The sequence below is a fragment of the Barbatula barbatula genome (genome assembly GCF_947034865.1).
Source record: "Barbatula barbatula genome assembly, chromosome: 15".
NCBI classification, from domain to species: domain Eukaryota; kingdom Metazoa; phylum Chordata; class Actinopteri; order Cypriniformes; family Nemacheilidae; genus Barbatula; species Barbatula barbatula.
The window spans coordinates 4,897,127-4,909,055 of record NC_136778.1 but is presented as its reverse complement, the minus strand read 5'-3'; the positions used below and the strand labels follow the sequence as shown (position 1 = coordinate 4,909,055).

Genomic DNA, 11,929 nt, shown 5'->3' with positions numbered 1-11,929 from the left:
GGTGAACAGAAATGACATCTGAACGGTTGTATGGCGTTTCAAATTTAAAGTCACGTGACAACTAGCCCATAAACAAACTTAATTTCAATTGTTGTAAATAATTAATTCACAAAATTGACCAAATCCATTGTATGAATTTAATCACATTTGTCAATATCATTTTTACTCAAATAAAAATATCTGAGGGTCCCCCTAATGCCTAATGGGGGGGTCCCGGATCCCCCAGTCCCCCTTCAATTCGAGCACTGCTCGTTGTTTTAAAAACCTAACACTTGAGAAAACTGTTAAAACAGCAACAGTCGCGTACACAAGTAACAATGACCGTATTAAAACGGGCAGGATCACACACTCCGGACAAACCCATCTCACAAATAACGGAGCGGGACTAAAGTCCGTCTCATCAAAGGGACGTCCCTTAAAGCGCAGTTCCGCGGTAGGTGGTGCTAAACTCATTCACGTTTTGTCTGTACCTCAGCGGGTGTACGGGATGATATTAATCAGGCGTCACTCGCCGTCTCAGCAAGCACGAGAGCAACACCCGTTCCTGGATAGGCGAGAGGGACAGTGCGCGAGCGCGGCGCGCAGGGACAATTCTCCGTGCGTTCAGTGTCGGGAGGAAGATGAAGCCTTAACCGCCCTTTAAAAATGAAGAGGCTTTCTCGAAAGCTCACTTTAGTTCTCGCGGCGCTGTTTTGGATAGCCGCTTTATTGTATTTCATATTGCTGAATAGTCGGAGAATACTACCTGACCAAAGAAACGAAGAACCGCAAGTGAAAGAGGTAAGTGATGCACCGGTCGTTTAGTAGCAGTCGTAAACGTCAACGCTTATGTTCATAAACAATTTTGTGTGTTTTAATGGTTTCCAAGAGCCGTCAGAGAGTTATAATTTTCTGCCTTTGCCTATACTGAGACATATAGGCGCGCCACTTTTGCAAAAGCTTAGCCCATAATAGAGGACGAAACTGTCTTAACGCGAGTGTTTTCTTTTTTAGTGAAAAACAAAGCAGTCTAATGTAAGTTAGTAAGACGATTTGTTTCTCAACTTATTTAGGCTATAACTCATTCTGTCTGACAAACGAAGCCCACTTTTCCCTTGAGTGACAGACGACGAAACACAATCTTTTTTTCCACGTTGACACTCGTGTTTATTTCCCGTGAAACGTATTTATAACTTTTCCTATTAAAATAAATGCTATAATTAGTAGTAAATACAATCATTTATGTATTTTTTTAGTTTTGAGGACCCAGAGGATTTTCTTCAGGAGGTACCACTATTGTGCAATATCTTTATAAGTGGTCGAATATTAAAAATCTCACAGTGATGATGATAAGCTGTTGCAATACATTTCTATAACTGCTGTTTTTCTATATGATGCCGGCTAGGTCAAGTGAAGTTTTGTAAGTATTTGGGAAAGTCAGTTTTTCATTCAAACAGCTGCTGGCATAAGTCAACAGAATTAAGGGTAATTGGGTATGAAACATGATATATGGCACAACACTATATCGGAATGGATGGAAATGTGAAAACGCTTTATTGAGACAATGATGAAGTTTCTCTTTTTTCAAATGACTGGATTTTATCGTTGAAGAAATGCTAAAAGAATTGTAATTCACAGCATTCACTGACTTTCAATGGTTGGATAATCTAATTTAGATGTTACTTTTTCATCTCAGTTTTTATCTCCTTTGGTGAGTATGTAAAACAGGCAAAATATGTAAACAGTTAATTTGTTTTGAAATCGTACGAGTGATTTTATCCCCAGCTTCCCAACTAAGCTCTGGGAGAAATATTTCTACTTTAGTATTCCGTGTTGAACATCATGTTTTCAATTTGCTGCAATATCTATTTTCTGTAATAACCCTGACAGGGAAGGCCGAACCTGCAATAGCTGTTATTGGCGAGGAGGAATGTGAAACAGAACGCGATGTGTGTCACAGTGGCCAGTGTATTCAAACCATTTATCAAACGGTGGTGACATCTCACTCAGATTTCGACGGGAAGATACTCCCCCATCAGCAGAGTGATGCATTATCTTTATAATGGCAAGGGAGGACTGAGATATCACCCGTGACATCTGCTATTACCATGATTCATGGCAGGTGTGTCCCACAATACAGATTACACGAGCGTACAGTGTTCTTGTTGGGGGATAGATTCACGGTGGCTTCGTGTCACTCCTGTCGCAGTGTAAGGTGGTTTTCACACTTGAAGTTTATTTTAGGACGGGGCACGGTTCGCATGAAAAATGCGAGTGCAAACCCGGGTGCAGGTGGTCAGAGTTCGGTTGCTCTCGAACTGTGGCGTGGTTCGCATGAATATGAAAGCAACACGGACCCGGGTGCGCACCTGATGAGGAAGTAAAGTGACCTGCGCATGCGTTTAAGCCGATTATGATGTAGTTCCTTGGCACACGTAAGAGATGAGTGTGAGTTGCGAGTATTTTGTTTCCTCAAAAAAGTATTTTTGCAAGCAGGAGAAAGCTGTCTACAGTAAACCCAAATGTCATTTAGTCTGCTGCATTATAGCACCAAATTAATAAAAACACAATATATTGATCCATGTTCTGTTTTATGTCCTGCGCCGTGCACATTTGTGCAACCAAGCCAACGCTGCGGGTTGGCGCTGGTTACAATCGCACTTAAGTTCGGACCGCCGCAAACAAGCCCAATCTGAAAACGGCCTCAGACTGGCCAGATGGAGTTCCATTTACTCATCATTTGCAAGCACAAGATTTCTGACCGCACTTTGGAGTGAATCATTTTATTGCAATACCACGAACCGTTTTTACAGTCGTGCATGACTCCTGCAGCCACAGACGGCATATTTTGCTCGCTAAAATAGAAACAGAGTTTTAAAAGGCCTCACAAAAGTTTGCCTGCTATATGTGTGGTTTTGTGCATTGCAGGAGGGCAGAGGCTTTGGTGGAGTAGTAGTCTCTAAAAAAGGACACGCATACAACCGCACATACACACACAACCGCTCATACAGACGACAGGACAGGGAGGACCCAATTACCACTTCCTCAGTCTGTCTACCTCCTCTCATTAGAAGGCTGAGCTCTGTGGGATCTGGGGAAACACTGAGCCCCAAACGTGGCACAGCTCAAATGCCCTGATCAGTGAATGTGGACCACAAGGAGCTAATGATTTCAGCAGGGAGCGAGAGGGTGGGTGTGCTATCGCTGCCTTTTGATGAGGAATCGCATAAAATTGTGTAAAGCAGATAGGAAATTTGACACATTGATTTTGAACCGGTCATATTTTTTCATGCGCTAATTAAATTCTGTTTCTATCGCAGTATGCTTAATAATTAAAAAAAATAATTTTAGCAGTGAATCACCACCAATTCAAAGTGTCTAGACTGACAATGATGTTACAGATTACTCACACTCCCACCTTTTGTCTCAGCTTGGAGGACAGTCATTTCACCCTGCAGATTTAAAATGGATGAAGAACATTTTTTTAATGTTTGTAATCGTAACTTGTATATCTGATCCAATTTCACCAGGAATTAAAGTTTCAGGAAACCCATAATTAAAAGAAATCGCTAATATTTTCTGATATAGACCGGGAAGCCCTATTATGTTTGTACCTTGGCAGGCTGAACTGAAAGGCCAGCCATTATCATGCTAAGCAGTCTAAAGAAATAGACGTGCAATTACCCACCTCTATTACTCGCCGTAAAGATGCTGTTGCGGCTGTTGTAAAGCAGCGGGCCATGACATCCCGACCACACACGCAATGCTGTGAAAGAGCGTGTGAGCTGCAGGTACATTTTAAATCGGTGTGTTTACAATGCCCTGAAGTCGATTCACTCCAGAATTACAAGTTAATTGCTCGATATTGCTGTTATAATACAAAATTGAAAGTCTAAAGTATCTTGAAGTGCCTCCAAATGGGAACTTTCCAAAAAAATAACTCTTAAGTTGCATTTATGTATTTTGGCGATTCCAGGGACTCAGCAGGTATCCTTTTTTTATTTGTCTGACGGTATAGCTCATATTTTAACCGTATTTTAATATTAAAGCCAAATAAATCCACCGAAAGGTAAACTAATTCAGCCTGGTTAGAATTGTTATGGCAAGGGCCTTGCGATACTATAAATATCATGATAGATATTTCACCATATATACGATACGGCTACTTTATAAACAATGTAAAAAGAAAATTAAGCTGTAAATACAAGAGAATCCATCACATACTAGTAGACACGATTATAGTTTCAATTAAAACCAATACAATTCCCATTGTTACACGTTCATGCTTGAAACAAGCTCATTCATGCTTGGCCGTATGTACTGTATATGACGGCAAAACATGATTGATCTTTAAAAAACAAAATATTGCAATAGTTTGCTGTATGGGTATTTTTGCACAGCCCTTCTGATAAGCAGTACCTTTGAATCTGCAACCAACTGTCATGCACAAAGTTGAATGATTTATGATGTGTTTTTTTCATAGTAACAACACTCTCTATTGTTGTTCTCAGCACAAATACAAAACCTAAAGTAGTTATTTCCATAGAGAGCTGTTGCCGCATTAGGCGATGCAGGGAAAAGGGTGCATCATCCTCAGTCAGCATTCATACAGGCGTCTGGGGAAAAGCTAGCAACCTGCTGGCATGGGTAATCACCAGCCCTAACTATAACCAACAGCCTCCAGCCCCCTTAACGGTCTTACATCAGCAAAAAAAAGCACAAGAAAATAATATGTGGGAAAACGTGGAAACTCTCAAGCTGCTGTCGGTGCAGAATATGGAGGTTTATTAAATGATGATTGATAGGGCCATATGGGTTCCAAAATATTGTGTGTTCGGCCCCCAATATGTGTGACTCCAGCTCGCTTTGTTACTCATGTGATGGTGCTGCCAAACACTGAAATATTAATAACTTGCTCGTGATAATTGGGAATATTGCCTACGGCTACTTTATTTACTTTTTCACACTCTTTGGTTCAGTGAATGTGTCTTTCCACCTAATGAACATTCCCACAAGGATGGCTTGGGTTTCACAGTTTAAATCGTTTCTTGTTGCAGAGATTGTAGGTTTAATTGTAAATGATGCTACACTGGACTGTCTTATATTTCTTAGTTGTCTGTAAACCTATTTCGGGCTGTGCATAATCTTATCTAACACATTGTCATATGAACAAACAGGGAGTGATTACTTTGATTCGAGTCTCACAAGCATAGTGTTCCGTTATAGTCATTCTTTCACAATCATCAGACTACTGCTTGTTCTATACTGACTATACTCTGTTCATTTTTAACAATATTCAAACTTCCAGTTTAGCAGAAACAAAATTGATTTAGTCAAAGCACAGTAGCTTTGGTGCAGGAAGGACTGTCAGGATATTTCTTATGATTTTCATCAGTTTAATAATCATTTAAGAAAGAACATCCCTAAAAATAATTTGACCTTCAGTATTTTCATGGATTGGAAATGTAGAGTGGGTAAGAAATGGAGAGACTTAATAATTACACTAAATCTGAGATCTCAATTGCTGTGTTTCCGTTATGCTCTAGATTTCAGATGCTGAGTGGGATGACCTGCTGGAAGAGTTTGAAGAGAAAAGCTACCTCAGCGCTCACAGATGGAAGCCGGGCCAAGACCCCTACAGTCTGTATGCCTTCAATCAAAGAGAAAGTGAGAGAATCCCAAGCAACAGAGCACTTAGAGACACACGGCATTACAGGTACACCCTACAGCATGTTTAAGTGATATGTATACCATATCTATACGGTTCATATTGTATTAATAAAGGTGGAACTGTAAGTTTTAAAGATTTTTAGAAGTGAAAGGGAAGTGAACTGAGACAAGGGATTAAAGTCTTCCCTTTCATGAACGGTTCAAAGGTTTGATGTGGTTGGTATGGCACGATACAGTATACAGTAGACCTGGCCTGTCAATTATTTTTATGCGGCCCTTCAAATGATTTTGATAAAATCACAGTCAAATATACAGACCTTACATGGCATTTGATTTATTCTCAGTTTTCAAAATGGTTCAAAAAGATTTTTTTATTGGAATATATTATGTAATTCACAGAAATTTTATGATTCCATATATAAACTTAAACGACCGATTAGTGTTGTTGCAGAATAACAGCGGATAAGATTTATTTGATTGCTTTTGTAACACGCTTTAGTAATTGCATATGAGCTTTTTTATGAGACAGCTGTCTGTGATCGTTGGCTGCTTCCAGCGGCTAAATGACCTCATGGTATTTGTAGCTCATGAGATCAGACAAGCTCCGGTCCACAGAATGTTTCCATCCTCTCCAGCGCTGTGGGGGGTCGCTCACTCACAGCAAACTTGTTACATGTCAGTGTAGTGCCACATTTCATTTGACAGCTTTTTTGTAGGGATTCATATTTAGTATGTTTACACATGGTATCAACATTTGTCTCATGTGATCAGACATAGTGTCATTTAAAATGTATTTTAAGCGGATATAGCCAACCAATTTTTTTTTACCCTTGTCTGTGACATATCAGAGTTAATGCAGATTCAACGTGGTCCTATAAGATGTCAACAATGGGAGTAAATGGTGACTTTGTGGTTTAAAAAAAGTTACTTTAGTCTGGTGATGGTAGAATTGATAACTGATCATGAAGTCTTAAACAATCATTTATTTGCATTCCCTGAACAAACAGAAACTTTGATCATGACATTCTCAGCCTAGACAAAGATTAACAACATCATGATTTGAGTTTAGAAAATAAACCACAATATGCTTTTAGGTTTTACCCAGGTGGAATCTGCAGACCTTTTTGTTAAAAGGTTTCTATGCTGGCTTGATTTTAACCACTCGGTTTTTCAATTTTTGCAGTATTTTTGGGGTTATAGCAGTATAGATCGAATTTAAGTTAAGCCTTTTGACAGTAACAAATAACCTCATTGGGAGTTAGAAGGCATCATACTTTTGGATCTTTTCGGAAAATTTTCAACGTGCACCCGCAGGCCCCACTCTTTCGTCAGCAGGGGAAATTATTGATGAATGTGCCATGTCAACCAAGACCTAACCATGGATTATTCTGAGCTGTGCAGTCTCCAAAAATAGGCGGGTTTATGAGAAATCATGCAGAGAGCTGTAGGGGGCCTCTGTAGAGGTGCCGTGTTATTCTCTATAAAATAATTCATGCAGAGCTGCGAGACAGTAGAGAGAATCTCCGATAAAAGGTGAGGAGGTGTCTCATTATGCAGACCCAGTGCTCTAATGTTATACTCTCTCCCTCCCTTTGTCGCCTATTTTCCTGATCCATCGTTTCTTCTTTCCTTTTACAAGGCTCAAATGCCTTTGTAATTACAGTAGGAACATTGCGGTCTTTGTTCATGCTATTGTTGACCAATAGCGCAATATAAAAATTTCCTGGGAAATGCAATTAAAGTGCCAGCGTTACCTCTTAATTAACAAATGGGGGAGGTCTCTGTTGTGCACGGCTGGATTGTGGTTTTTGGACTTGAATATAGATGATCAGTGCGATTGTTGCTAGTTTACCAATTGACTATATTAACTTAATAAACATAACCTTACCAAATTCATGTGTTCTGTTTTAACAAGCTTCTGTTGGATTGTGGTGTATTTTTACTTAACCCACACGGCACAGACAGATTGATTGCAATAAGGCCACATGTCACGGGTCATGGATCCCGCAGTCTAAATTCACTCCCAGTTTACAAATTCATGCAGGTGTCTTCAGGCAAGCTCAGTCATATCGAATGTGCGGAATGCAATAAATGCCACCTCTCCAGTTGAACTGCCAGAGCATTCAATCAAATGCAAAATGGGACTTTGACAGCCATCTGGGCAGAGACCTTGGTCCTTTCACTTAGCCTGGTGCCCGAACCCTATTTTGTTGCCGAGAAAAGAGCCACCACCAGAGAAAATTAGCATGAGCCTCAATTCAGAGCGACTTCCATTACTCAAGGGCTAATAACTGATAAGCTCAGGCGCCAGGAGCTTTGCAAATGTTGTTCATTAAAGCTGCCATTTACCCAATTCAAAGAGGCTTTCCAGTCACGCAGTTGGTGAAGTATGGCCTTGGCAAAGATGGTCTGTAGTTTGTAGGATTACTAAAACACTGCAATTCGACTTAATGAATTTCGCTCAAAATGGTTGTGTCTCACTTTATTAGAGGCACAGCAGAAAGAAGGTCTCTTAATTCTAAGGGTCATAAAACGTACATATATATTTAATGGATCTCATGGATAGAATACATAATGAAAGGGTCTATGATATGACCTGGTTAAACTTAAGATTTGGTCATTTTATGCTTTCCTAGATGTTCTCATTTGACAGATAGTCACTCGTGTAAATCTGTTTTAATATCTTGATGGATGCAGTTAGAGACTGGACCCATTTGCAGTCATTTGTGGATGAAATGTTACTGTAATTCAGTTACATTGTAAGTTATGACTGCTCTGTATAATGACATTGAAATAGCCTATATGGCAATGGTGAAACTATGAATTTGTAAATCAATATAATGTAGCTACTACGATCGATAGATCTCTGCAATGATAGGAAACCATTATGCTGAGCATATCTGACATTTTTAACATCGCAAGGACACTGTCAAGAAAAAGCAAATAGATGTCATTTATTCTGGAGCCTTTACAAAGCCTATTTTATGCAACGCTGTAGTTAAATAGTTATCTATCTATTTACATCAGTCAGGGCCACCATCCGTTTGTTTCCTCAAAAACATAAAATGGCTGTAGTCATTTTCTACCTTCCAGAAACATGATTGGAAATATTTATTTGAAGCCATTTTCTGCACTTTCCCATCAATAAAAAGGCCAAATAAAAGGCTTTTGTAAACAGTGACAACTCTCCACCATTCTTTTTAGGGCTAGAGGCTTTTTATAGGTAGTGGCGTCTTGTTGAAACCATCAGTATGAGTGTTTAATTTTCATTGTATCTCAAGTTTGAATGAATGCTGTCACCAGTGTCTTTCAGACTCTGCGAGGTTGGTTAAAGCAATGTCACAATGTTCCCAAGAGCTGTTTTAAACATCCTATTGTGTTTCTAACAAAGAGCACTTGAAGGACATTCACGGTTCTGCAGAGCATCTGAGACATGAATACATATTTCCACGATTGACTGTCCTCACCAGATTCTGTCATTCTTCGGCATACAATAAAAAAATTTAACTAAACAATATGCAAAGCATGTCGAGCCATTTCTCATTTGAGTAGCTCATTTAATTAGCTTTTATTGCCATTTCCTGTTTTTCGTGGGCTCTGTTTCCGTTGGAGTGGCCATATGCTGTGATTTGGTCCAGCAGAAGGAATGAAAACGGAACTTCTTTAAATGAAATGAAAACTTCAGTCATATTCATCATAATGAGAATCGCTCCGACCGAATTTACAGTTTTTCAGGGTCACATCTATCATTTTGGAAATATCAAGTACACAGCAATATGCGTCCCCTTTCCCAGATGTGTTTTTTGACAGAAACCCTAATGATGTACTGTGTTTCGCTGTTTAAAGCATCCCCCTATCTCTAAAGACCTTGGGCTATAGCTGCATTGAGGGATGGACCAGTTCATAGACTGCCTGCAGTAGAGGCATCAAACAGGATATAAAGCTGTAAACACAGCCCTTTCGCACACAAACGGCTGAGCCGACTGTATTCATGAATAAGTAAATCATCTAAAACAGGAGATATATGCTGATGTACATTATACTGTTTGTATGAATGGACATTCAAAAGTGCACTTTTAAACACAGCGTAGCCCCAAAAGTTGTCACATACATAAATACTTCCTCCAGCAGAGCGGTGGTGCTGCGAATAAACCATTTAAGGGGCTATGGGTTGTCCAATGAATGTTGAAATCTACATCATGTTATTTAACAGTTTGATAATATTTCAGTAATCGTTTTAGGGTGAAAAAATGGAAGAGGTTTAAATTGCACTTAAAATGTTCATGTTTTAGGATTACAGTAGCTTTTAGTTCAACTGGCAATACCAAAACCTATGAGCTGCCAACATGGGTTGCATCATACATGATGCTTTTCCTTAGATACCTTTTTTGGCCAAAATCTAAGGCAGAGACATGTTTCTTAATGGTCTGTATACTGTGAAAATACATGCATGTACATGTTGAATAAGGCAAAAGAAAAGACGATTAAAAAATAATTCATTAATACTAAAAAGTGGTGATAAAAATGGCAATTTTGTGTATGATTTGCATTGTTATTCTTTGTATTAGATCACAACATCTCCTTTTAACCCCATTAGAAGGGGTATTTCTCTCTCCAGCTGTCTGTGGAAGCAGATCAATTGAAGAATAGATGTGCGTATGGTCTGAGAGCATACTATCCTGTCTGAAACTATGACACAAGCTCCCTATTAAGGGTTGCCCTCTGTCTGTTTTTACTCTCTGTAAAGGCTGTTCTCATACACTAAGGCTTAATGGCTCCATGGGGAATCTGTTATTCCCAATGCTGTCTTCCATTAGTTTTTAAACAATAGCTTTTTAAGGAAGGAATACCATTTCAAATACTTCTTACAACCGAAACCCTGTGTTTCTAAGGTGGAGCATTGTAGGGTAATGGTTGGTGTTTACCGCAAGTCAAAAAGTTTCTCCTCAAAACAAAGTTGTCGTTGGGTTTTCTTAGTTTTTTTTGCACTGGTGCACTTCTCCTACAGTTGGGGTGAAGTGAAAATGCTATTTATTTTTAATCATGTCCTACATTATTGATGCTCCCCGTCCTCTGGGTTCTGGCTGCTGTCCTTACCATTCAATCATATGTCCCCTTCTCCAAACAATGGGATTCTGTTGACCTGTTTACCCGAATGGCATCACACTCAGCTATGTCCTGTTTTATGTTGTATATCCTAAAGTGTGCACTAATTACTAAAGCCACTAACACCTCAAAATCACTCGGCATTAGGTATTTAAACAGTGGCTATTGTCTGCCAGATGCTTAATGACAGTCCTGACCTCTTTCAACGTTGGTTATTAAGTATGTGCAGATTCAGCACAGGTTTTTCCAGACAGTAAACTTGATGGTTAATTAGCAGCCCAGAGTCTCATTATATTTACTCCCTTCTGTCTCTTCCAGATGTACAACACTGCACTACGATCCTGACCTGCCACCCACCACCATAGTGATCACGTTTCACAATGAGGCACGATCCACCCTACTGCGCACAGTGAGGAGGTACGTTCTGTTCCATTCCTGTGCGCTCGGGTTATAGTGCACATTTGTCTTTTATCCTGTTTTTCACAAGAAAGACATTGATGCTTAAGCTTCCTTGTGCTACATAAAACCGAGACACACTTTTACTCTTGACTACAGTAGGTTAGTAGTGCACTAACATTTATTGCATGGCAATGGGGACACGGTGAATCTCACAAAACCTGCCAAGAACACGCCTGGGTCCTATTTCATCTCAAACCAAAACTAACGGATAAATAAATATATTTTGCTCTAAGCATTTGAAATTCAAGTCTATTTTAGGGACATTCCCCCAAACCATAATTCTCATTAGACAGTTTTGGAGCATGAACTGTATCCAGGTGCAGTTTTCAGTTTGGTTCCTGGGGCTGCAGTGAAGGGATGTGATGTGATGTGATGCGAGGTGTTGTGTTGTGCCCTCTGGTGTGGGAATCCAAACTACTCTCATCACACATTAGTCACGTCAGCCTCCGCGTACAGCGAAATGACTTTTGCCTCATCTAGGGATGCTCCAATCAAGATTTTTGCAGCCGATACGGAGTCGCGTATATAACTGATATGTAATCTTTTTGATCATCGGTGATCGGTTTGTGAGATCGGCCAAGTTAGTAAGTACCAATCGAGTCCTAAAATGTGATTATCGGCCGATACCGAACAGTGGCCGATCGATCGGATTATCCCTAGCCCCGTGTTAACCCTTTGTTAATGTTACCAGGCCGTTAACAGTAGCTGTGATGAT

General features: G+C 39.7%; 1 protein-coding gene across 1 annotated transcript in view; it reads left to right on the top strand.

Annotated features, from left to right (window-relative positions):
- The first annotated feature begins 369 nt into the window (after positions 1-369).
- galnt14 (UDP-N-acetyl-alpha-D-galactosamine:polypeptide N-acetylgalactosaminyltransferase 14 (GalNAc-T14)) overlaps positions 370-11,929 on the top strand; it is a 29,790-nt gene continuing 18,230 nt past the window's right edge. The window contains exons 1-3 of the mRNA XM_079474644.1: positions 370-780; positions 5,526-5,695; positions 11,074-11,172. Coding sequence (XP_079330770.1) covers positions 646-780; positions 5,526-5,695; positions 11,074-11,172 — 404 coding nt within the window. The 5' untranslated portion in view covers positions 370-645. The remainder of the gene's footprint in view (positions 781-5,525; positions 5,696-11,073; positions 11,173-11,929) is intronic.